This window comes from Pseudophryne corroboree, chromosome 7 (genome assembly GCF_028390025.1).
Source record: "Pseudophryne corroboree isolate aPseCor3 chromosome 7, aPseCor3.hap2, whole genome shotgun sequence".
NCBI classification, from domain to species: domain Eukaryota; kingdom Metazoa; phylum Chordata; class Amphibia; order Anura; family Myobatrachidae; genus Pseudophryne; species Pseudophryne corroboree.
In genome coordinates, this window is record NC_086450.1 from 508,928,858 (window position 1) to 508,956,622 (window position 27,765).

The 27,765-nt window shown below is 47.1% G+C and overlaps 1 protein-coding gene across 1 annotated transcript; it reads left to right on the forward strand.

Annotated features, from left to right (window-relative positions):
• Positions 1-2,965: 2,965 nt before the first annotated feature.
• LOC134945875 (nmrA-like family domain-containing protein 1) lies at positions 2,966-27,309 on the forward strand. The gene is made up of 5 exons (XM_063935423.1): positions 2,966-3,081; positions 19,860-20,098; positions 21,668-21,917; positions 23,223-23,413; positions 26,875-27,309. The coding sequence occupies exons 1-5, from the start codon at positions 3,042-3,044 to the stop codon at positions 27,052-27,054; spliced, it is 900 nt and encodes a 299-aa protein (XP_063791493.1). The 5' UTR covers positions 2,966-3,041; the 3' UTR covers positions 27,055-27,309.
• The last annotated feature ends 456 nt before the right edge of the window (positions 27,310-27,765 follow it).

Sequence of the window (27,765 nt, forward strand, 5' to 3'; positions counted from 1 at the left end):
AATATCTGTTAAGCTCTTAGAAAAGGCTTGAAATCATAATTATTTGCTTATTAATAATTAGGACAACACTGCCCTCTGCTGCTAATACTGACAGTGCATGTGCATTTATAATAATGCCTCGGCAACAGTTTGCACATGCTCAACATATGATCTGATATGTGTTTGAAAAGTTTTATAAACCCCTGTGGTTCTAATAAGTGTCTGATACACTACTGGTGTGTGTCCATTACTCTGCGGCCATGATATTAACCCGTTTTTTTACAGATAGTCTGGTTGACTAACTATTGCCCCTAATGCATACTTACCTACTTTGCTGCCTCCTCCTCCAGGAGGAGGCAGCGTTGTAGGTGCACGGGGGCGTGGCTGGCAGCAGGATGGGCTGTTCGGGGGCGTGGCCAGCAGCAGGATGGGCGGTCCGGGAGCGTGGCATCAGGGTCACGTCATCGTGACTCCACCCCCCGCTGTGCTGTGCCGAGAAACAAGGTGCTGCATAGCGGGGGGCCGAGCTACGATGACGCGATTCATCGCAAATCGCATCATCGGACCCCCTCGGGCCGCCCACTTGTTCTCTGCTGCGGGCGGCCGAGGGGGAAAGCGGGAGGCTTGCCCACCTTTCCGGGGGGCCGGGAGGGTCACCCGATTTTCGGGAGCCTCACGGCCATTCCGGGAGGGTAGGCAAGTATGCGCTAATGCCATCAGTTGTTGAAACCATCGATGGTCATCCGTTGAACAGGTCTGCAATCATCGGTCACTTGCTATTCCACCATCGATGGTAAACACACCGACTGCAATCCCTAGCTCAGTTATTTTATCTTGAGTAAGTCTAAACATGGCCCTTTGGGCTGCATATCTGTGTTGGGTACAAAGCCACATCTGCAGACACCCCCTGACAATACCATAAAGCGCCCTTATTTTGCGAACACTTCTGCCCACTTCCCAGTCACCGCCCAGGAACACCCTTGGCTATCCACCGCAAGCTCTATTGCAAGCAACTCTGCACACAACAGCGATGGCTGCATACAGTCAGGGGGACATATGCACCATAAGGGTTTTCTGGAGTTCTCACAAATGTTCAGTGGCAAATAATCACTCAAGTGGGCAAAATATAGCATTGCGTCCGCCTCTGCATCACAGTGGCGCACGCAGGGTGGGGGGTGGGGGGGCGGGTCCGAGTACCTGAAAACCCCCCCTGATGAGCAAAACTTTTTATTTTTGAGACGGAGACACTGTATTTATGTAAGTATGTGTGTTTGTTTGTGTGCTTGTGTATGTCTATATGTTTGTGTATGTATATGTGTATGTATGAATTTGTGTGCTATATATATGTAAACATACAGTCTGCATATATACGTACATACACACACGGAAACGGGTGGCACTTCATATGCCAGCTGTCGGGATCCCGGCGCTCAGCATACCGGTGCCGGAATCCCGACAGCTGGCATTCCGACAACTATTTTCCCTCTTGGGGTGTCCACGACACCCCTGGAGGGAGAATATATAGCGTGGCGCACGTAACGCACCACCTTGCCCACAGCATGGCGCTCGCCCCGCTGCCGGCATACCAACGCTCGGATACCGGTGTCGGTATGCTGGACTCCAGGATCCCGAGCGCCGGTATGCCGTAGTAGACCACATGGAACCCCCCCTGACTAAATCCCGGTTTGGCCCTGGCATCAGGCAGCCCTGAGGTCTTTGGTTTGATTCCCACCAAGGCACTACCTGTGATAAGACTGTATGTTCTCCCCATGTTCGGGTAAGTTTTTCCTCCAGGTGCTCCAAATACATACTGGCGAATTAATTGGTTAAAGTCATGTCCCAGGACCACAAGGCCACACCTTTTTTTTTGCAGGTGCCCATTGTCCCTCTAGGGTGTGGTATGTTAGGTCGACCACACTTAGGTCGGCAGTGTCTAGGACGACCACTATTGGTTGACAGTAAGTAGGTCAACATGGTGTCTAGGTCGACGGAGTCTAGGTCGATATGTTCTAGGTTGACATGACATAAGGTCGACATGAGTTTTTTCACTTTTTTTGGTGTTGTTTTCTCCGTACAGTGACCGGGAACCCAAATTAGTGCACCGTGTCCCCTCACATGGCGAGCGAGCTTCGGGCAAGGTGCCTCGCTCCGCTACCCCTACCGTTCCCACTTGTAGGCCACGTGGATCATAAAGTATGAAAAGGTAAAAACAATGGGGGGAAAAATTTGAAAAACTCACGTCGACCTAGAGTCCCTCTCGACCTAGAAACCATGTAGGCCGACTTACTGTCGACCAATAGTGGTCGACCTAGACAGTGTCGAGCTAAGCATGCTTGACCTAAAGACCGGATCCCGTCCCTCTCCCCTCCTCCCTACTGTTGGTTGGAATGTAAGTGTCTCTCTGTTCATACTCAGCCTTGTTGTATTGCTGTGTTTATGCTGGCACTTTATACATAACTGAACTTGGTTTACTAACCTTAGCCTATAAGGGAAATAATTGTACAAAACTCTGTCATACTCTGTCTGCAATGTTATCTTGGGCACATACATCGCATATGTCTACATCATCAATTCAAGCAGGATTAAAGTATTATTTACTAACTTGCTAAATCATTCTATTACATACACAATGCTTCGTTAGAACTAATCTCTGCTGTACAATATTTGTGTTGTTATCATATATAGTAAAATGTATATTCTTTGGATCAAAAACTTTCAAACTTTGTCTTGGACCGCTCACCTGGCACCTGGTAACTTGGCTTTTGTTATGGGAAGACTGTGCCCAAGTCTTAAGCCCAGCGATGGCTATTGGCTGGCCGGCTTCCAGAAATAGGACTGCGCCCTGTCTGTGTGCACAGGGATCACCTAATAATTGTTCATTCAGGTATAAAGACAAAGCGGTCCTGGACAGGCCTAAGCCTCTTGGATGGGGAATTGTTTGCCGTGCTGAGTCACAGGCACTGGGTTCCAGGTGGGCAGAGAAGGGACACCTGGTGCCTTTATATAAAGCTTACTCTCTCCTCTGGGTTTATCATATCTGATTATCTCTAGCTACGTTCTCCATGGCCGGGAAGAAGATTATCACTGTCTTTGGAGCCACAGGTGAGTGGATTGTCCCTCTCTCATGGAGGTCTATGGGTAACTTCAGCCAGATCACTGGGATTTGGATATTCCTCTGGATCACGTCCTCTCACACCATTTACTGTTCCCTGTGGTCTTTTGTGCTTACAAAATCTATATACGGTTTCTTCTTGTCTTAAGCTAGGTACACACTACCCAACGGGTGCCGGGGATCCGGTAAACACTCCATTTCCATTCATCTCTTGAAACATTCCAGCACTCCTGCATACACACTATTCAATTATCGGACATTATTGGCTGTTCTGAATCCCGAAAGTCGGGCAGTGTGTATCTAACTTTTCTCATACTTGAGGGAGAGTAAGAACGGATTGCAGTCTCCTAGGTAACAGTATGGAGGGTTCAAATTCAAACCCCAATGACTAGTGATATCATTGTATGCTTGAAGGGATATTTCCGGAGTTTCCATCCTAGCTTTCTTTTACTTTTCTGTCCCCATGTAAATACTTGTCATTGATTGCAAGCTGCGGGATGTGATTATGAAGTAGGAAGTATTGCCGCACACTAGGGGAAGTGTAGCAAACCTCAGAGAGATAAGGCAGAGACTTTGCACATATTAACCAATCAGCTACTAACTGTCATTTTATAGACTGTGTTAGCTAAATGATAGCTGGGAGTTGATTGGTTGCTATGGGTAACTGCCCCACTTTCTTTCAGAGGTTGGATTCATCCCCCCAACTGTAGTTTTAAACAGGGCAAAGCCAGCTCTTCATGGGGGGTTTCTAGGTACTCGGATACCCCCCCTGCGTGCGCTACTGATGTTATATGTGTAATGTACAGATGGCAGATGCAGTGGGTGATGTAACATTATTTTCAGAAATCTTCCCCTCCCCAGTTGTCAACTGGTTCCAGAGGGTAGAGCTGGATGATATTATAATGTCCTCTGGTGGTCAGTGTAGGAACTACTCCAAGGTGTGATTTTCCTGGTTGGAATTCTGCGAGCCTGCTTGCTACAAATCCCTGATGGGAGCCTCAGAATTCTTTCTGCTGTTTTATGATTTGGCAGTCGCCTCTTGGTCATTGGGTTCCCGGTGGCTCCCCCCATCCCTTCCTTCCCCCCTCCTTTCCCTTCTTCTCTTATCTACTTTTTTTATTATTATTTTCTGTTTCCTTTATATATTTTTACTTTTATGCCTCTATGGGCCTAATTCAGACCTGATCGCAAAAGCAAAATATTTTTGTAATGGGCAAAACCATGTGCAGTGCAGGTGGGGCAGATGTAACATGTGCAGAGAGAGTTAGATTTGGGTGGGTTATTTTGTTTCTGTGCAGGGTAAATAGTGGCTGCTGTATTTTACACTGCAATTCAGATTTCAGTTTGAACACACCCCACCCAAATCTAACTCTCACATGTTACATCTGCCCCACCTGCACTGCACATGGTTTTGCCCATTAGAGAAATATTTGGCTGTTGTGATCAGGTCTGAATGAGGCCCTATGTTCTGTGTATAAAATACTATTGCAGTAAGCCATGCTTACATTTACACTTGGTCATAATGTATATAGCCGTCAGTTTCTTTCTATGACTGTCACTTTTAGACATCGCTGCCCCCATGTAAAGTTTTGGACTTTTTTAAGGCATATTTGCAGTTTTGCAGTGAAACGTCTTGGCTATTTTTGTTTTGTCTATGGAAACCTGTGATCACGACGTGGTGATTTGTCTACTTGTTTGTATATTAAAACTTAGATTAATTTGACTTGCAAAAATAATAATAATTTCTAGAGGTCCGTACATACAGGGAAATATCTGCATTGGATTCCCGGGAACAGGCAGTAATTGCTGAGTACTGTGACTTATAAGACGCTTTGTAACTGTCACATAAATAAAGGGAACTCTGACAGGTTTCTGGTGATTGGGGCGGGTCACTGTGTATGCTTCGGGGCAGACGCAGGATATTAAATGGGGATTTGGAATACAATAGATTATATAAATGGGCACTTCCGCAGCGGGGGGAAGAAATGCAGAATATTAGTGGGTGTCATTCCACCGCCTTTGGCAAATGCCACATCACATCTTTCATATATTCTTAGTATGCCTATATACACATTGGGCTGATGTGGCGTGTGTACAATGGGCCTGAATCATGTTTGTAAGTAAAGCCAAAAACAATGCTGCACTGCAGGTGGGGCAGAAGTAACATGTGCAGAGAGAGTTAGATTTGGCTGGGCTATATTGTTTCTGTGCAGGGTAAATACTGACTGCTTTTGCATGTAGCCCACAGATGTTAAACAGATGAAATTTTTACATTGCAATTTAGATTTCAGTTTGAACACACCCCAATCTCTCTGCACATGTTACATCTGCTCCACCTGAAGCATGGTTTTGCTTGCCTTTTGGCTTTACTTCCAAACATGAATCAGGCCCTATGCCAGTTAGTGTAGCACATCTTCCATGAAATCGCACTGCGTGTGCCTAGAACATCAGCTGCACGCACATGAAGTGGTCGCTTGTAATTTCCCATTTATTTATTTTTTTTTAAATGTGAGACGGGGAATTGTTCTGGCTGTATTATTGCAGAGAATTACTTGATGTTTTATTGATGCCTAATAGCAAATGCAAATTTTCCATGCCAAACAAAAGGCTATACACTTGCGTACTGTATGTGTCTGTGGCTTATGCCTGGCTATGCAATAAAAGCTGCAGATTATCTTGCAATAATTGCAGCTTTACATATAGAAACAAACAATTGCAGCTTCTTTAGTGGACTCAAATGGCTCCTGTGTTTTGGGACACAACAGCGACCAACTTGGCATCAGCCACATTACCTGCAAATTTTAAAAGTATTTTGTATAATGTTACATTATATTAATCCTGTCTGCATAGTTTATAAACTGCACAATATATATTTTGTTTGGAAGAGCCCTACATCGCCACCTGATGCCCAAAAGTGGTACTGAGGTCTTATATATAAATATATATACAGCAGGGTTGGGGAACCTTTTTTCTTGCCAAGTGCCATTTGGATTTTTGTAACTACATTCATGGGCAATTTCTGAAGTGCCACCCCACCTCCGATGCGCGCGCCCTCCTGGGAAAGTAGGCGTGGCCTTACAAAATGCCCACATTAGTGCTCCTTACACAAAATGTACACAGTAATGTCCACAATAGTGCCAGTTACACATAATGCCCCTAGTAGTGCAGATGCACATAATATCCCCAGTAGTGCCAGACACATATAATGCCCTCAGTATAGTCCCAGATACACATAATGCCCTCAATATAGTGCCAGTTACACATAATGCCACTAGTATAGTCCCAGATACACATAATGCCCTCAGTGTAGTGCCAGATACACATAATGCCCCCAATAGAGTGCCAGTTACACATAATGCCACTAGTATAGTCTCAGATACACATAATGCCCTCAGTGTAGTGCCAGATACACATAATGCCCCCAGTAGAGTGCCAGTTACACATAATGTCTCCAGTATAGTCCCAGATACACATAATGCCCCCAGTAGAGTGCCAGTTACACATAATGTCTCCAGTATAGTCCCAGATACACATAATGCCCTCAGTGTAGTGCCAGATACACATAATGCCCTCAGTGTAGTGCCAGATACACATAATGCCCCCAGTAGAGTGCCAGTTACACATAATGCCACTAGTATAGTCCCAGATACACATAATGCCCTCAGTGTAGTGCCAGATACACATAATGCCCTCAGTGTAGTGCCAGATACACATAATGCCCTCAGTGTAGTGCCAGATACACATAATGCCCCCAGTAGAGTGCCAGTTACACATAATGCCACTAGTATAGTCCCAGTGTCACAACTGAGGGCCTGAGCTGACGGGAGGCAGCCTCAGTTGTAGGGGCTGAGATGTACCGGAACCTGGGAGGTTGTATCAGACCCCTGGACATGTAAGTAACATGAATAATAACTGCCCGAAGGCGTGACCACGACAACTTGGATAAAAGTCAATGATGTTTATTATGACAACTCCGCAACACAGCAGCAGTAAAAGAAAACGTAAAAGTCAGCAAAGAATAAATACAGTTCCTGGGTACTACAGGATGGCAGGAGCCACAGGGCACTGGTAGTGTGAGATAGTTCTTATGATCTTCTAGATGGAAAGTCCTTACCAGGCCCGACTGTAGCAATGGAGATAACCCAGGATTGTGCCAGCTGGTGTTCCAGGAAAAGCTGGGTTGCTGAAGATAAAACAGCTGCTGTGGATACTGGCTGGAACCAGACTGTTGTTAGCACGGAGTGGATACTGGCTGGAACCAGTTAAATAATAAATGAACTTGGGAGCGATGAAATATGAACTGAAATGTAGAACTTGAGAGCGGAGAAACAATAATACCGGTGGAGAGTGGTAAAGTGTAGAAAGGACACCGGCCCTTTAAGGGAAGCTGTACTCTGCTGGAAGCTGAGCTGGAAGCAGGTAATGTTGTAGCTGGAAACAGATGAATCCACAATGGATTGGAGAGTCAGGCTACACCGCAGGTGGAATGCTGGTGCGGGTCTCTATGGTGGAAGTCTTGAGACAGGAGCTGGAACCTGGAAGACAATCACAGGAGAGAGACAAACAGGAACTAGGTTTGACAACCAAAGCACTGACGCCTTCCTTGCTCAGGCACAGTGTATTTATACCTGCAGCAAGGAAGGGATTGGCTAGGCAATTATGCAGATTATCAATACTGAGAACAGATTGGTGGAAATGATCAGCTGACAGAATCCAAGATGGCTGCGCCCATGCAGACACTTGGAGGGAAGTTTGGTTTGTAATCCATGTGGTAATGAAAACAGTAATGGCGGCGCCGGCCACCGAAGACAGGAGGCGCCAGGCTGACAGATGCACATCCAACCACGCGGACACAGCGGAGGCCGCGGCTGACGTAATCGCCACTCAGACACTCTGCATGCAGAAGTTCAGGGACGGCTGCGGAGGCCGCGGGAGACGCCATGCCAGGTGTAATATGGCGTTTACTGTGACAGCGTCCCAGAGTGACAGGAGAGGATACAGGAATGTACACATCAGGATAACAGATGGGATCCGGTCCTGGAGCGCTGAGCCAGCCTTAGGAGGCATCTTATGGGTAAGAAATGGCGTCCAGATACCCGGATCGTGACAGCACCCCCCCCTTTAGGAGTGGCCCCAGGACACTTCTTTGGCTTTTGAGGAAACTTGGAATGGAATCTCCGGACCAAGGCAGGAGCATGGACATCAGAAGCATTGGTCCATGAACGTTCCTCAGGACCATAACCCTTCCAGTCAATAAGATATTGTAGTTGACCGTAACGGTGACGTGAGTCCAGGATCTTGGCCACTTCATACTCAACGCCTCGTTGAGTTTGGACTTTCGGAGTTGGAGGAAGTGAGGAATGAAACCGATTCAAGATCAGCGGTTTCAACAGGGAAACATGGAATGTCCTGGGTATTTTTAAGAAGGGAGGCAACTGGAGTCTGTAAGCAACAGGATTGATAACTTGTTCAATCTTGAAAGGACCGATATAGCGAGGTGCAAACTTCATACTGGGAACTCTTAACCTCAAATTCTTCGTGGATAACCATACCCGATCACCCACCTTGAGAGCAGGAACTGCTCGACGCTTCTTATCCGCAAACTTCTTGTACCTGAACGATGCCTTGAGCAGAGCTGATCGTATGCTCTTCCAGATATTGGCAAACTGATGCAAGGTGATATCCACTGCGGGAACAGAAGTTGCTGGAAGCGGTTGGAACTCAGGGACTTTAGGGTGGAATCCAAAGTTAGTGAAGAATGGTGTTGAAGCAGATGAAGAATGATACTGGTTGTTATGACAGAACTCGGCCCAGGGAAGTAATTGAACCCAGTCATCTTGAGAGGAGGACACATAGATGCGGAGGAAGGCCTCCAAGTCCTGATTCACCCTCTCGGTTTGACCATTGGTCTGAGGATGGTAAGCCGTGGAAAACTTTAGCTTGACTTGGAGGACTTGACATAAACTTCGCCAGAATTTGGCTGTGAATTGAACTCCTCGATCTGAGATAATTTCTTCAGGAAGACCGTGGAGTCGGAAGATCTCTTGTATGAATACTTGAGCCAACTTGGAAGCTGACGGAAGACCGGTGAGAGGAATGAAGTGTGCCATCTTGGTGAACCGGTCAACTACCACCCAGATGGTATTGAACTTGTTGCACATGGGTAAGTCTGTAATGAAGTCCATCGACAAGTGGGTCCATGGTCGACGGGGAACGGATAGTGGAACCAGTTGCCCCGCAGGCGACTGGCGGGATACTTTATGTTGGGCACACTTTGGGCAAGATGCAATAAACTCCAAGACGTCCTTTTTCAGAGTTGGCCACCAATAGGACCTAGAGATAAACTCCAGGGTTTTTTGGATACCTGTATGTCCGGCAAAACGGGAAGCATGGGCCCAATGCATGAGCTTCTTCCTTAGCATCGGCTTCACAAAACTTTTCCCTGATGGGGGCGTAGAGTCCATCCCTACCGTGGAGAATGCCAACGGATTTATAATAGGATGCTTGTCTGAAGACTCTGACTCATTTTCTTGCTCCCATGAGCGGGAAAGGGCATCGGCCTTGCGATTCTGAGAGCCCGGACAGAACTGGAGTTTAAAGTCGAACCTGGAAAAGAAAAGTGCCCATCTGGCCTGACGAGGGTTGAGACATTGTGCGCCCTTCAGGTATAAAAGGTTCTTGTGGTCTGTAAGTATGGTGATTGAATGAGAAGCTCCCTCCAACAGATACCTCCACTCTTCTAGAGCGAGCTTGATGGCTAGCAACTCCTGGTCGCCAATGGCATAGTTGCGCTCAGCTGGGGAGAACTTCCGGGAGAAGAAACTGCAAGGGTGTAAATGGCCATCTTTAGCCCTCTGAGATAACACCGCTCCTACTCCAACGGAGGAGGCATCCACCTCTAAGATGAAAGGAGAGTCGATGTCAGGCTGTTTCAGAACAGGCGCAGAGATGAACCTTTGTTTTAAAAGATGAAATGCTTGCATGGCTTCTTCAGACCACTTGGACGGGTTAGCACCCTTCTTAGTGAAAGCAGTAATAGGCGCCACAATGGTGGAAAAGTCTCGTATAAACTTTCGGTAATAGTTGGCGAACCCTAAGAACCTCTGGACCCCTTTGAGGGTTAAGGGTACCGGCCAATTTTGGATTGCTTGTAGTTTCTCAGGATCCATCTCTAGTCCGGAACCGGACACAATGTACCCTAGAAACGGAATGGACTTGACTTCAAAGACGCATTTTTCTAATTTGCAATAGAGATGATTGACACGGAGACGGGACAGAACCTCTTTAACCCAAAAACGATGTTCCTCTAAATCGTTGGCAAAAATGAGGATATCGTCTAGATAGACCACGACATGACGGTATAGAATGTCTCTGAAGATCTCATTGACAAAATGCTGGAAGACAGCTGGAGCATTGCTCAATCCGAAGGGCATGACGAGGTACTCATAATGTCCGTCACGGGTGTTAAAGGCGGTCTTCCACTCGTCACCCTCACGGATCCGGATGAGATTGTATGCACCTCGCAAGTCCAGCTTTGTAAAGATGGTAGCTCCGCTAACTCTGTCAAAGAGCTCAGTAATCAGGGGTAAAGGATAACGGTTCTTGATGGTAATGTCGTTCAAACCTCTGTAGTCGATGCACGGCCGCAGACCACCATCTTTCTTTTTTACAAAAAAGAAGCCTGCGCCGGCTGGAGAAGAAGAAGGTCGAATGAACCCCTTTGCTAGGTTCTCTTTAATATATTCCTCCATAGAATGCGTCTCAGGCAGAGACAACGGATAAGTTCGGCCTCGAGGTGGAACCTTCCCTGGAACGAGATCAATCGGACAGTCCCATTCTCTATGAGGAGGAAGGATATCAGCAGAAGCTTTACTGAACACATCCGTGAAATCTTGATATGGAGGAGGTGGAACATCAGACGACCTGGGGGAGGAAGAACAGACAGGCAATACTTTAAACAAACATGTCTCAGCACAGGAGGAACCCCATGCCAGGATTTGCGTAGTCGTCCAATCAATTGTAGGATTGTGAAGACGGAGCCATGGAAGGCCCAGGACCACAGGATGTGTGGCTCTTGGAATCACTAAAAAAGAAATAAGTTCGGAATGAAGAACTCCCACTCTCAGACGAACTGGTAGAGTCCTTAAAGAAATAACTGCATCAAAAATTTTGCTGCCATCCACGGCAGTTAAAGAAATGGACGAAGGAAGTCTCTCGGTGGGTAGGGACCACCGTTTAACATAGGCTTCGGTAATAAAGTTCCCAGCTGCTCCGGAATCAAGGAGGGCAATGACGTTCCGATAACGTTGAGCAACTTGAAGCGAGACTGGGAGATTACAATCTTGAGGAGATGGAGAGGAGATCATTACTCCTAGCCGGCCCTCTCCTTGGCGAGCTAGGATTTGGAGTTTCCCGGACGTTTGGGACAGGCATTAATGGTGTGAGACGGAGCTGCACAATAGAGACAGAGAAACTCGGAGAGACGTCTTCGGCGCTCAGCAGGAGTTAAACGGGAACGGCCAAGTTGCATGGGCTCATCTTTAGATGGTGACAGTTGACGAGGAGGAGGAGCAGAAGATTTTGGAGCAGATGATCTTCCACGCTCAGTTGCTCTCTCTCTGAAACGTAAATCAACTTTCGTGCAGAGTGAGATTAGCTCATCTAACTTAGAAGGTAAGTCTCTGGTAGCTAACTCATCTTTAATACGCTCAGATAAGCCATGCCAGAATGCAGCATACAGGGCCTCGTCGTTCCATGCCAGTTCGGATGCCAGGATCTGGAACTGTATCAGATATTGTCCTACAGTACGTGACCCCTGGCGTAAACGGAGAATCTCGGATGAAGCTGAGGTTACCCGGCCTGGCTCGTCGAAGATGCGCCTGAATGTTGACACGAAGGCAGTGTAGGAAGATAGCAGGGTGTCGGACCTCTCCCATAACGGTGATGCCCAATCAAGGGCTGAGCCACTGAGAAGAGAAATAATGTAGGCAATTTTTGTACGGTCACTGGGAAAATTGCCAGGTTGTAGCTCAAACTGAATCTCACACTGGTTGAGAAATCCCCTGCAGAATCTTGGAGATCCGTCAAATTTTGCTGGCGTTGGAAGACGTGGAGCAGAAATGGGTAAGGTGGGTGGGGTTATAGCTGGAGTCACTGTGGTTGACGCACCAGACGCGCCTGATCCACGGAGAGTTGTCTGAATCCCATCCAGCCGAGTAGAGAGATCCTGGAGACAGCGGATGATGTGGCCCTGTGCAGCCTCCTGATGTTCTAGTCGGGCTGCCAGTTCTTGCATCGGCCTGGCCGCTTGATCCTGGTCTCCGGCTGGATTCATTAGGTCAGTGCTTACTGTCACAACTGAGGGCCTGAGCTGACGGGAGGCAGCCTCAGTTGTAGGGGCTGAGATGTACCGGAACCTGGGAGGTTGTATCAGACCCCTGGACATGTAAGTAACATGAATAATAACTGCCCGAAGGCGTGACCACGACAACTTGGATAAAAGTCAATGATGTTTATTATGACAACTCCGCAACACAGCAGCAGTAAAAGAAAACGTAAAAGTCAGCAAAGAATAAATACAGTTCCTGGGTACTACAGGATGGCAGGAGCCACAGGGCACTGGTAGTGTGAGATAGTTCTTATGATCTTCTAGATGGAAAGTCCTTACCAGGCCCGACTGTAGCAATGGAGATAACCCAGGATTGTGCCAGCTGGTGTTCCAGGAAAAGCTGGGTTGCTGAAGATAAAACAGCTGCTGTGGATACTGGCTGGAACCAGACTGTTGTTAGCACGGAGTGGATACTGGCTGGAACCAGTTAAATAATAAATGAACTTGGGAGCGATGAAATATGAACTGAAATGTAGAACTTGAGAGCGGAGAAACAATAATACCGGTGGAGAGTGGTAAAGTGTAGAAAGGACACCGGCCCTTTAAGGGAAGCTGTACTCTGCTGGAAGCTGAGCTGGAAGCAGGTAATGTTGTAGCTGGAAACAGATGAATCCACAATGGATTGGAGAGTCAGGCTACACCGCAGGTGGAATGCTGGTGCGGGTCTCTATGGTGGAAGTCTTGAGACAGGAGCTGGAACCTGGAAGACAATCACAGGAGAGAGACAAACAGGAACTAGGTTTGACAACCAAAGCACTGACGCCTTCCTTGCTCAGGCACAGTGTATTTATACCTGCAGCAAGGAAGGGATTGGCTAGGCAATTATGCAGATTATCAATACTGAGAACAGATTGGTGGAAATGATCAGCTGACAGAATCCAAGATGGCTGCGCCCATGCAGACACTTGGAGGGAAGTTTGGTTTGTAATCCATGTGGTAATGAAAACAGTAATGGCGGCGCCGGCCACCGAAGACAGGAGGCGCCAGGCTGACAGATGCACATCCAACCACGCGGACACAGCGGAGGCCGCGGCTGACGTAATCGCCACTCAGACACTCTGCATGCAGAAGTTCAGGGACGGCGGCGGAGGCCGCGGGAGACGCCATGCCAGGTGTAATATGGCGTTTACTGTGACAGCGTCCCAGAGTGACAGGAGAGGATACAGGAATGTACACATCAGGATAACAGATGGGATCCGGTCCTGGAGCGCTGAGCCAGCCTTAGGAGGCATCTGATGGGTAAGAAATGGCGTCCAGATACCCGGATCGTGACACCCAGATACACATAATGCCCTCAGTGTAGTGCCAGATATACATAATGCCACTAGTATAGTCCTAGATACACATAATGCCCTCAGTGTAGTGCCGGATACACATAATGCCCTCAGTAGAGTGCCAGTTACACATAATGCCACCAGTATAGTGCCAGCAGAGCACTCACCACCATTGCAGGACAGGTCCCATCCAGACATCTGCACACCACCGGTCCAGGTCCTGGGTCCGGTCTGCACCACAGCACAGCCATTCTTCCCACCCGCCTGCAGCCAGCAGAGTAGACCCCCGCCGAGTTCCCTCTCCAAAGCTGCCTCACATCACTGCTTGTATTCCATACCTCTACTCATTTTACAGTAATGGTCCTGCTTAAGTTTATTAAGTCTCCAGTTGCTTTATTTCATATGATCACAGTCTCTTGGTGCGTCCTAGCTGCAAAGTGTTGCAATTGAAAAACAGTTTCGGCTAAGAAGAAGCAAAAAGACGTCCGACACTGGCAGAGTCTCTCAGAACATTGCGTGCTGAGAGGGGCTGTTTCTCGCAATTACAGCAGTGATATGAGGACACATTTGTAAGTCACACCGCGCATACGTCCCAATAGTGCAGAGTTGCAGTTATCTTAGTGTGCGCACGGAGGTGGTCTGTCTTATAGACGTCACCAGGGCCGGTTCTATGGCTTTTTGCGCCCCGGTGGGAAATAGGGGCGTGGCTTCATACAGGGGGCGTGGTCAGTTACGCCCCGTACAGTAGTAGCGCCGCTGAAATGCTGTGCGGTGGGTGATGACGTCATCGCGCACCGCACAGTAAAGGTCCTCTCCACGAAGGGAAACTAGACGCTACGCGTCTAGTTCCCTTCACAGCGGGACACAGCGGGCAGCAGGGGGGCACAGCAGTAGCGGATCTTGCCCTGGTGCGGCACCCTCCGGATGGCGGTGCCCCGGGGAAAAGTCCTGCTTGCCCGTGGCAAGATCTGCTACTGGACGTCACTGACAGTGGCTGTGTACACAGACACTGGTTCGCTCACATAGGAGGGCATACCTGGATGGAGAAACTGCACCTATGGTAGGGCTGGTGTAATGGAGTCTAAGGACGCACCAATCAGTATTGCTGCATGGACAGACACTGAAAGTGAGCGACTCAGCCTCTGTGGTGGATGGCCACACCCCTAAGCATGGGCCCCTATAACTGAACTCCCCCAGTGGGCCTTTCATGCCCCAGTCCGACTCGGGGCCCATTGTGTGTCTGTATTTTAGATACCCCCATGGTGCCCTGTGATCGCCTTGGTTCACTTCATCCTGGCGTCAGCCCTGCCCCTCAGCCTGTGCATGCTTCTGTGTCTCTGCAAACACTGTGCACTTATGGAAATCCATGTACAAAGTTACTCAGCAGATGTTTTGCCTCTGTGACCTCCACGATTTGTTTGCCTGTGGGATTAGAGCCAGCAGAACCCCCCAAACCCCCCTGCCCTATAACATGCCAGTGTATGTTCCAAGTCAGTCTGTAAACATAGCTTTTGGCTCTGGAGCATACTAGTAAAACATAGGATTGAAGTGGGATTATTATTCTGGCATCATGTTAGCATATAGCTGGCGTCTTACCGTACCAGTATTGTGTGAGTAGGGTGAGGTCCATGAGACACCTGGAAAGTTATGTTCACACACTGATAGACGGGAGCCTAGCCATCTGAATATGTTCCAAATAGATAGCAAGCTCTTGTGACCAGTGTGTACAAATCTGCACATGTATAACACACTGGGCCTGCTTCTGAGTCAGACGCTGCATTGTCCGCGTGTGCGCTTTTTGATGGATGTAGCATGTGCAACGTTCTAACAATACTGCTCCCCTGTTGCACAACCACTTTGGGCAAACCATATTGCCATGCAAGGGCAGCAAATATATTTATATTTTTCAGGGCAGAGTAAATACTGGCTGCTTTTGCATATAGCCATAGCCAGATTAAGATGAAGGGGAGCGCAGGAGATACTGTTCCCCGGGCTCACCTCTGTCAGGGGGGCCCCTGTCCGCAGCACTCTGACATCACTAGCTCTCCCTCTTGTGCAGCAGCTGAACCAGGCAGACAGAATGTGAGCAGGATAGTATGCAGTGCAGGCAGAAACACAAGAGTATCTGGTTTCATGAACTATCGATGGAGTTCCTGACCAGAAGAGAGATAGGAGGGTTGAGAAAGCTGTAAGTGACCCATGGATTAAACCCCCCCAAAAGGCATAATGCATTTCCAATACACTTCTTAGAATGTGAGCCTCAATATACGTGCACACAATGGTGCGACCAGTGATGGTATGTCCTGTGCGACTTACATGCATGCACAAATATCACGGCCTGGGATGGGTATGGGTCATTGGGTTGACACAACTTAGGTCGACAGTTATTAGGTTGACCACTGAAGGTCGACACTGGCATTAGGTCGACATGTACTAAGTCGACGGGTGAAAAGGTCGACACGAGTTTTTTTACTTTTTTGGGTGTTGTTTTCTTCGTAAAGTAATGGGGAACCCCAATTAGTGCACCGCGTCCCCTCGCATGGCACAGGTTACCGTTCCCAATTGTAGTCCACGTGGATTGTAAAGTATGAAAAAGTCCAAAAATGGGGGGAAAAAGTGAAAACATCAAGTTGACCTTTTGACCTGTCGACCTAGTACATGTCGACCTAAGTTGTGTCGCCCTAACGGCCATATCCCTGTGGGGTGAGCAAGTTACAAACACAGAATGTGATGGCAGATAAGAACCACTTGGCCCATGTAGTCTGCCCTAAAACATTTTTACCTACCAGTATATTATTGGCTCATGGGAGGAGACCGGAGCACCCGGATCAAACCCAAGCAAGCATGAGGAGAAGATACAAACTCCACACAGTTGGGGCCGTGGGGGAAATCAAAGTGCTGTGAGGCAGCAATGCTATCCATTACACCATCCGTGCTGCCCAAAGTTGTTGACTTTGTGCCACAACCTCTGCTGCTCTGTTTCCTCTCCTCACCCGCAGTTCTGTGTCTCCCATACTCATCCACCTTTCATATTTATTTTGTGGAATAATGCGCCGGGTGCTGTAAATTCTAAGGGTTGTAGAAGTAGTAGAGGAGTGTTTTGGTCATTGTTCCCAGTGGAAATATTATATCGGAGGCATAGTGAGAGGCGGGGACACCTCAGAACAGTTTAAACAATCATTTATTTACAATATCATTAATAAAAAAGAAATGATACTTAGCCAAATTCCTGAAAGCAGTTTTACAGGATAATCAGAGTCCTAGCATAGGGTGTTGTTCTGTCTGCTGTGGAGCGCCTGGGTCTTTTGTCAGTCATGTGCACTCTCTTGCCATCTGTTTTCTCAATAGAGCCAGACTGTAGTGTCCCTGTCTGCAAGGTGGGAGGCCCCTGGTCAGTGATACCATATTGCAAAATCTGTTTTTACACAGGGGGGTATCCAATTAGCTGCAACAATGCGGTTTCGTGATACATTATCGCAAATGCGATCATTCTGTATCCTATTAGCAGGGATAAGTTATTTGCAATAAGTCTCCATAGGGTTTATCGGGTGGTATTCAGGTTGCCGGCAGGCCGGGCTCCCGGCGACCACCATACCAGTGCCGGAATCCCGACCGCCGGCATACCGACATCTTTTCTCCCTCTTGGGGTCCACGACCCCCCTGGAGGGAAAATAGAAAGCGTGGCACACGTAGCGCGCCAACGTGCCCGCAAGGTGCTCATTTGCGCTCGCCCACCTGTCGGTATGACGGCGGTCGGGATTCCGGCGCTGGTATGCTGGTCGCTGGGACCCCGACCGTTGGCAAACCATACCACACCCGGTTTATCATAGGGGTGTGGTATGTAAGGACGATGGTAAGTAGGTCGACAATGTTTAGGTCGACCACTATTGGTCGACAGGGATGCTAGGTCAACAGGGTGTTTAGGTTGACTTTGTCTAGGTCGACAGGTCAAAAGGTCGACATGAGTTTTTAATGTTTTTTTAGTGTATTTTCTCCGTACAGTGACCGGGAAGCCCAATTAGTGCACCGTGTCCCCTCACATGGCTCGCTTCATTCTGCGCAGGTTACTATTCCCACTCTTAGTCCGCGTGGATCGTTAAGTAGGAAAAAGTTCAAAAAATGAAGGGAAAAAAGTGAAAAACTCATGTCGACCTTTTGACCTATGACATGTCGACCTTTTGACCTGTCGATCTAGGTCATGTCGACATACTTACTGTCGACCAATAGAGGTCGACCTAAACATTGTCCACCTACTTACTGTTGACCTAGAGACGGGATCCCTATCTCTGAGCAGGGGATAAGTAGTGCAAAATCCCTATATTTAGTTAAAAATGTTGGGATTTGGTTCTGAACCCCTGGGACAACCCCAAGTGACTAATAATTAGGCACTTAGACGTTTTTAATTATTTTTAATTGCCCATTAATGACATTCCATTTTTGGGGTTAAAAAATGCAAAGGGATGGAAATTGGGGTACAAGGTATGGGACAGGTACATTGGGGGGCTGTATGAGTGGGACAGGTGTTTTTTTAGACTTGCTGGTGGGAGTGATTGGTCCATTTCCACTTTTATTTAAAAGTCCCCTAAAATGACCCAAATATATACTTATACCCATTTTTATGTACCCCCAAATTTAATGAGAGCATTTATTTTGCAGAATAAAAATAGCTTTCTACAATTTTTTAAATTGCTTAAAAAAAATGCATTTAAAACCATTCGACGCAATGTAATGACACCAAACAGTTTTATTATAGCCACTAGTAGATTTCTATGTTTTCCTATAGTAGTTTGGCTTTTTTTGGGGGGTACAGGCAGATTTCCCCACTTTCTCCTATATTTATCTCAGCTTTTGCTGGCTAAAATTATCGCGCAAATCCTGTTATCGCCATTTTGGAATAGGATATCTCTGGCAGCGACATAGGCCGATTCTTCAGGATATAGATGCCATAACATTAGCCGCAATCATATATCGTGTTATCACGGCTAATTAGATAACCCCATATAATTCTAATTCAGGTCTAACTGCCTTTACTCATGCTTACCTACTTTCTGGCTGCTCCCTGCGGGAGAGAGCAGCCAGGTCGGCTCAGAGGGCGGGCAGGGGAGGCTGTGACGTAGAGGAGGGGGTGGGCCGGAGGCGGGGCAAGGGCAAAGTGGGGGCGGAGCAAGGGCGGGGTCACAATGACGCCTCCTTTAAGCCACACCCCCAGCTCTGTAATGCCGCAATCACTGGCATTACACTGCAGGGGGCGTGGCTATGATGACGCGATTCAGCAAGAATCGCGTCATCAACTGCCCGGACCGCCCACTTTACACACTAAGTGGGCGGATGGGCAGGGGGGACCCCGCGAATCGGGAGACTTGCCTGCTCTTCCGGGGGGCCGGGAGGGTCACCCGATTTTCGGGAGCCTCCCGGTCATTCCGGGAGAGTAGGCAAGTATGCCTTTACTTCTGTGTATTTTGGATTGTAATATCAGATATCCTAGCATATTTGGACTTGATCAAAGTAAACATCTATTTGTTAGCCACAAATAGATCTATTGCCTGTTCCCCAATGTAAAAAACACAAAGAAGAACCAAATTCTGAATAACATACTATTAGCTTATAGTCTATTGAAAACAAGATACACAGGGCCAGACAGAGTTGGACTGGCCCACAGGGGTATAGGGGAAACCACCGGTGGGCCTCACTGTCTGGGTGGCCCTTCTCCTCCACTATGGATCAGGTTCCAGACTGTGCACTTGAATTGTACATTATACATGTTACCTTATACTGCACAGGACTATGGTGTATTACTCTGGTACATTATCATGCATGCATTAGCAGTATTTACTATATATACTTATCAAGGGGCCCAGCCCATGCACTCTTTCATGGTTAGGCAAACCAATGTGGTGGCTGGCCACACCCGTTCATGAGACTGGCCATATCTCTAAATATGGGCCCCTACCACTGCATCCCCCCCCCCCGGTGGGCCCCTTATGCCTCAGTCCAACACTGGGGCCAGATGCAATGACGCCCTAGTTTGGCGGCCGTGCGAGATACCGGATGAACACAGACATTTTTTTACGATTGGTCACTATACCTAAATCACTGTCTCCCACAGGAGCTCAGGGCGGATCAGTAGCCGAGGCTCTATTGCATGATGGGCACTTTGCGGTCAGGGCGGTGACTCGGGACACCAGCAAACCAGCAGCTGACAAGCTGAAACAGGCCGGAGCGGAGGTCGTGTGCGCGGATCTGGACAACAAGGAAAGCCTGGCGGCCGCACTGAAGGGCGCCTATGGTGTTTTCTTGGTCACCGATTCCTGGGGCCATTCCGATAAGGGCAAGGAACTCACCCAGGTAAAGACTACAGTCATGGCAGTGACATCATGAATAATAATTAAAAAAACAATAAATGTACATTCATTAATGAGCAGAAGCTGTCATGTTGCATTCTCTGTCTGCAGGTTTCAAATATATATTTCTAGACAACAGTGCCACCTTGTGGTCACATCGTCACTGCACGATGGGTTGGCTTTAGATAGAAGATAGTGATGCTTGATGTTGCCCATTGCTCTTGTGCATTACAAAGCAAATTTCCCAACATTGTTAAAATATAACACAAATTATCTAAATTGTTGCATTCATACAATATTAGGAGCTTGAGTTGCCATTTATTATAAATAAGCACAGTTATGAAATGTAATGGACATGACCACAGGTGATGTAACTAATAGTAACAAATTAAATGAACTAAAGTGTACTAAAAGAATGATAATTATAATTGTATTATGTCGACAGTCACAATAGCAACAGTATATTATAGTGGGAGATTTAGGGTTAGGGTTAGGCTGGGGATTGTGCTTCGACAGGTCGGTAGGTTTGAGCTTAAAGAGCCTATTGACATAGTTGACGTTCTGGTGTCAACATTTTGCAACACAACAGGTTTTTTAAAACCGTAACCATTCCACCTGATTCAGAAGTGTCTCACCAAATAATCTGACATTTTCTGTGCAATACAACAATTGAAATGAATTCTTATGAAACTTGCCAAAAACCCCAGTGTCCAATGCAGGATTTCTAGAGGGAGGTTTACAAGTGCAATCCACAATCTCCCTCTCCGCGGAACATTGGAGCAAGTGCGGGAGTCTGTGGGAGCGGTAGAAGAACGTAGTAATGACTCTGGACATTAATGTAAACACATTGGTCTGTTTATACACTGGATGCTGTATGGAATACAGTATTAATATTTAGCACTAGAGAAGGTCTATAGTATAGGCGGTATCAAACATATTCAAATAATTTCAATATGATAAGTGGTCAGGAAAAGGATAATAATACCATAATAAATAAATTCACAAACACAATAGAACCACTACTGTATTTTCTAAGCAACATTCTCCCACCTCATGGTAAGGCCCCTGTCTCTTCTTCCTAATAACTACTCTCTGGTTCAATGCACTGATTGAGGATTCAGCTCCACACACACAGCAAACTTGGTAGACCGGACATGTGCAGCTGCAGCAGCACTTGCCAAGAGGAGGGGGGTACCGGGCAACACCCTATTTGCCTATGGACCCCCATCCCCACCTCATTTATCATACCACATGATCTCCAAAACCAAGGATGTTGTGGTAAGGGTATTGTCACCCAGATCGAATCTAACAGATACATCATGAACCCTGCCCCTCACCACATAACTAAACCTAATGATGACATATAAACACCATTGACATAATTTTATGTTTTTTTGAACTTCACAATAAGAAACTTTTGGCCTAGGGGGTGTCGTGAAAACAAAAAATATATATATATATATATATATATATATATATATTCTAGTGTGACATGACTCAAAAAAGTTTGAGATCCACTGATCCACTAAATATACAATATGTCCATATTGACTTTACCGTTTTTGTGTTCCAGGGGAAATTGGTGGCGGATTTGTGTAAGCACCTGCACGTGGAGCATGTGGTCTACAGTGGCTTGGAGAACGTGAAGAAGGCCACTGGAGGGCATCTCTCCGTTCCGCACTTTGACTTTAAAGGCGAGGTGGAGGAGTACTTTAAGCACTTGGAGTGCCACATCACCAGCGTCAGGCTTGCCTTCTACTACGAGAACCTGCTGGATACGTTCAAGCCACAAAAGTGCAAGGATGAGGCGTGCTACTCAATATGTACGAGGGGGAGTATATATATATGTATGTGTGTGTGTCCGGTGATTCTACACGTCACGCAAATTGGGGGATAATTTGGTGTTAGATTGCCCTACAAGTTTTTGTAGACTCCAGATTTTTTGAAAAAAAAAAACCCAAAACACTTTATCTCCAGTAAAGCACCAAATCCTACAAATTATTTGCCTATCGGTATAATACAGGTAGTAGTGGTTACCACTTACCTCAAAAGCAAGAGTGACAACATTACACAATTATTGGTATACGCACATAACAAACGTAAAGTGAGAGAAGAACAGAAGGAGCTCCAGAGGGTAAAATTATATAATGGACCGGATTCTGAGGTGGGGTAAAGCATAAAAAAAGTAATACCCCTTTCAGACATAGAGCAAAAACCCAGGTTCAAAGCGGGTCCGGCTTATGTCTGAAAGGGTCTCCACGGGGTTGACCGTCCCGGGTCCTGTTACCCTTCAATCGACAAGGGTTATTCCCTGGACTAGCAACCCGGCACAGTGCCATGGCACCTGCCTGAAAGTATGACCTGGGTCTTGATGACCTGGATCACGCCTCAAAGGAGCTGATTTGTGGGGGACAGTAGCTCTTGGAGATAACATCACCTCTAAGTGTCCACTATAAACTGGAATACGCAGGTACTGGAAGGCCCATGTCCGTTGTGAGGGGTGGCAACCTGGGAATAACCCGGGTTGTCACCCATGTTTTAATGGGGACTTTAACAGAAAGCCCTGGTTTCAACCCATGCTCAGTGTCCCGGGCCCGAGCCTGGTTGAAGATGGGGTTTTATGTTTGAACTGTACTCCTATGCAAAACCATTCTGCACTGCAGGTGGGGCAGATGTATCATGTGAGACAGAGTTAGATTTGAGAGAGTTATGTCCAACCTCAAATCTACATTGCAGTATAAAAATCAAGTTGTCCAGCATTTATGGTCTACGTGCAAAATTAGCCAGCATTTACCCTGCATGCAAAAAATAAATGTACTTGCCACCCCCCCCCCCCCCCGTACATTGCAGCGTGGGTTGTCCATGTGCACAGTTACTAGTGCTTTTGTGCTTTACTAACACTACGGAATCAGCCTCGATGAGTTGATTTTAAATGGCAATTTACCTCAACATTTTTACTTTTTGGAAATGCTCTTTTTTTTAATAGTTTGTCTGAAAAACATCTTTTTATAAAAACTTTTGATCTAAAAAACCTCTTGCTAATGACCAAGAATACTGTAATCCAGTATTGTATGCCTGGACTTCATTGCACAAAGGTTTCTGATCCATTCATCATGTCTTGTTTTAAGGCCTGCCAGTGGGCGATGTACCCCTGGATGGGATATCTGTGGCAGATCTGGGTCCTGCCGTTGTCACCATCCTAAAACATCCGTCACACTACAAAGGGAAGACCATTGGGCTCAGCGCAGAGAAGCTGACGGCGGAGCAGTATGCCGCAATAATGTCCAAAGTCACCGGGAAGACCATTAAAGACGCCAAGGTGAGTGTCCTGTGGCTGTATCTTTCGTAGTTGGTTGGTCTTGTGCCAGACGTGTCCTACGTTGAAGTCTCTGTCAGTGGTGTAGCAATAGCCCCCGCAGACCCCAAACTGGCTTAGAGGCGTGGGGTGGCTTTTGGGCGGGGGCTATTGCTATGCCACTTCCTGGAACTGGAGATACTTCTCTTTGGCCCCCCAAAATGGCCACCACCTCAGAGGAGACAGTTATTAAGGATGCTAGAGGTGTTGGTTGCCATTTTGGGAGGGACGTTTTTAATGGGGGCAGGCGCAACAGGACTGCAGACCTGTGGCAGCCGGAGGGGTCCCCTGACAACGAGCAGTTACTGTGGTGGTGGTGGTGGGGGCGCCTGAAACTTTTTGGGTGGGCGCCTAATTTATAGTCACGCCACGGGTCTCTGTTAAATACATTTGACCTAAGAAACATTTCTGGTAGCCATGAAGAGTCAAAGTCTTTACATAGAATTTTCAATGAAGTGACTCAATGACCAACTTATGGTTTCCCAAATGAGGAGTATATTTACTTAGACTAAAGTGGTGGTGTTGCCCATAGCAACCAATCAGATTCTGTCTATCATTTTCTAGGATGCAATAGAGAAATAATAGACAAAGTCTGATTGGTTGCTATAGGCAACACCACCACAATTCATTTTGAGAAGCTTTAGCTTCTAAAAATGAGACTCTTAAGATTTAAATTGTCCTAAAATGATTAGTTGCAACTGGCCAGATCGTCATTGGACATGTTGGTAATTGAAGTGGGAAGAGGACCACTGCGGGCCTGTATATACATTTGTATTCTGACTATCAGGGCCGGCGCTACCATTAGGCAGCTTTAGGCAGCTGCCTATGGGCGCCGGCCACTAGAGGGCGGCAAGCTCCTGCTGAACCAGTTTTAAAAATTATTCTAGTGGCTGCCGCGGCGCGGGTCTGGCCAGCCGCAGCCACCACTGTCAGTCACCCTCCTCACCGGCCAGGGTGAATTGCTTTTGCCACGACTGGACACAACCGCCAGTCAACAGCAGCGGCTCCCGCTCACCTCCGCCGCCGCAATGAAAGAAGTCAGCAAGGCTCCGTACAGTCAAAGCACTTGCGGCCGGGCCACCCTTATTGACTGTCAGAGGCTGACAGTCGGCCTGCTGCGCGATGCTGCTGTGTCTCTCTTCTGGCCGGACAAGCAGCAGAAGCATCGTTTTCTCCCTTCTCGTCCTGCAGCGCCCCCTCTCAAAGCCGCAGGCAGGGAGGTCCGGTCACTGCCCCGAGCCTTGCATGCTCCCTCAGTCGCCCATCGTTTTCCACAAGCTGCTGGCCGCTGCTCACCTGCTCCAGGCTCCCTTGTATCTGCCTGACCCCGGCCAGCTCCACATCCTGCCCCTGCAAGCTCTGTGTGCAGAGAGGAGCGATGGAGTGCTGCATTGGAACCGCACTTCTAGGACAAAAAGTCCCCCCTGCCACAGACATCAAATTTATGTAAGTGAAAATCGTATATGGCACCATGACATTAAACTAAATTAGGGTTGTTAGGTATAATTTATATAAAGGAAAGGGAGGGGGGGAGGGGGGGGGGGGGATAAGCACAACGCATATAAGGGGTGGGGGTATGGTAAACAAAAACATATAAGGAGTACACAAAATTGTACTATATATATATATATATATATATATATATATATATATATGTTCCGTATGGTTTACCGTTTGGGTGGGATGCCAGCTGTCACAATCCCGACAGCAGCATCCCGCCCGCCAGAATGCCTCCCTGTCGTCTCTCTGGCTGTCCCTGTCATCTCTCTGGCTGTCCCTGTCTTCTCTCTGGCTGTCCCTGTCTTCTCTCTGGCTGTCCCTTTCGTCACTCTGGCTGTCCCTGCTGTCACAATTTCAGCTCATTCAGTGTGCTACAATGTGAATTTCGGCTCATTCCGCGTGCTATAATGTGAAATTTGGCTCATTCAGTGTGCTATTATGTGAATTTCGTCTCATTCAGTGTGCTACAATGTGAATGTCGGCTCATTCAGTGTGCTATAATGTGAATTTCGGCTCATTCAGTGTGCTACAATGTGAATGTCGGCTCATTCAGTGTGCTACAATGTGAATGTCGGCTCATTCAGTGTGCTACAATATGACTGTCGGCTCATTCAGTGTGCTACAATGTGAATGTCGGCTCATTCAGTGTGCTACAATGTGAATTTCGGCTCATTCAGTGTGCTACAATGTGACTGTCGGCTCATTCAGTGTGCTACAATGTGAATGCCGGCTCATTCAGTGTGCTACAATGTGACTGTCGGCTCATTCAGTGTGCTACAATGTGAATGTCGGCTCGTTCAGTGTGCTACAATTTGACTGTTGGCTCATTCAGTGTGCTACAATGTGAATGTCGGCTCATTCAGTATGCTACAATGTGAATTTCGGCTCATTCAGTATGCTACAATGTGAGTTTCGGCTCATTCAGTGTGCTACAATGTGAGTTTCAGCTCATTTAGTGTGCTCACAGTGCTTTTATGTGGCTTGATAAAAGCGCTGAAACGTTGCCGATCAGAGCCGTGTCCTGTTGTCATTATTTACGAGACCTGAGTGCCGCCATTGGAGGGAATATAGATATAAAGATATAGATATACGTTAATGCTATATAGTCTGTGCGTTTCCAGTATGAACAGCTGGGCTTGGGGAACCAGTGTAGCATTGTAGGATGGGTCCAAATTACTATTTTGGGGGAGAGGTTAGGCTGCGGGGTTGGGTGGGTTAGGGTTAGTCTGCAGGGGTGGGAGGGTTTTGCTGTGGGTAGGGGGGATTAGGCAGCCCTGGGGAGGGTTAGGATTAGGCTTTGGGGGAGGAAGGGTTAGGGTTAGGCTGGGGGAAGGGGGAGTTAAGGTTAGGCACCACTGGGGAGGGTTAGGATTAGGAAGGGGGGGTGGTGGAAGATTAGGGATCAGGGTTAGTTTACATAATTAGCAAGTGTTGGGATTTTAATCTTCTGGATGTCGCTGTCCGTATTCTGACAGCCGGCATCCCGAGCGCCAGGATATCGTATGTAACATATATATATATATATATATATATATATATCCCTAATAATAACACCTAACCTTAACCCACACTGATAAATCAACCCTTATTTCCTATCCCTAATACCGTAACCCCAATATCCTAACCCAAACCGATAAATTGTGAGGCGGTTACCTGGGTGGGGGGAGAGGGGGGGGGGGGGGGCTGCTGCTGACTATTTGCCTAGGGTGCAGAGAAACCTTGCACCGGCCCTGCTGACTATACAAACCTCCAAAAGGGGCAGCTCTCGTTCAACTTGGGCCACTTTCTGAGATGCCAAATTGGTCACTAATACTAAGGTCGAGCCTCGGGTTCGGACATTTGGTGCCAAAGTATATTCTTTCTTGGTGCCCGTCTTCTTCTACAAAAGCAAACTAATGTATACAAACATGGTGTTGTATCCTCAGATTCATCCTGACGAGTTTGAGAAACGCGACTTCCCAGAAGCGAAGGGGATGGCCAATATGTTCCGATTCTACATGACAAAACCCGACCGGGATGTGGAGATGACCCACAAACTCAACCCCAAAGTCAAGAAGTTCCAACAGTGGATGGAGGTTAACAAGGACAAATTTAAAGACCTGTGACCGGAAGACATCTTTCTGTAGTGTTACATGTCATATCAAATGTATACTCTAAGTACCAAATGTTTTTTTTTTGATAAGTGGTTTTTGCTACTAAATTGAAAATTACGTCTTTTTACCATGTGTTCTTTGTGTTAGAAATGCAAGTGGGCACCACTCATCCTTGTGGCCCAATGTGGGTTCTTTTGTAACTTTAATGTACAGTCCGAGCTGGACAGCAATAATGATTTGCATTTAATATAGTCTTTGGTACCTAAACCACTTGTCCAGATCTTTACTCCATCAACATTTCAGGTTCATGGCAGAGGATGTGGCCCCAGTACCAGAGATTTAACAGTAACTTAAACAGAACTTTGCAAGACTCCTACAGCCAGTTCTGAGTCACCAGGATATACATATACATTGATGTAAAATAATCCCAGCAGTTTCCTCTTTCATTTCTGAAGGTTGGGCAGAAAAGTGAAACAGAAAAGGGGATTTATGTCCCACAAAAGGGCATCGGCCTGTGGACTGAGATAGCCGGGTCAGAGTGGGTGCAGAGGAGTGGGTTGGGTCAAGGATGTCCTTCCACACCAATTCCACCCACATAATAACACTCACACGTACAGAAACAAAGACTTAATGTTCCTGTGGTTCATATGATCCCTAGTGTAAAGGAATACAGTGTTTGGAAGTTGTACTGTGCACTTCCTGAGTCTTTTCTGAGCCACAGAA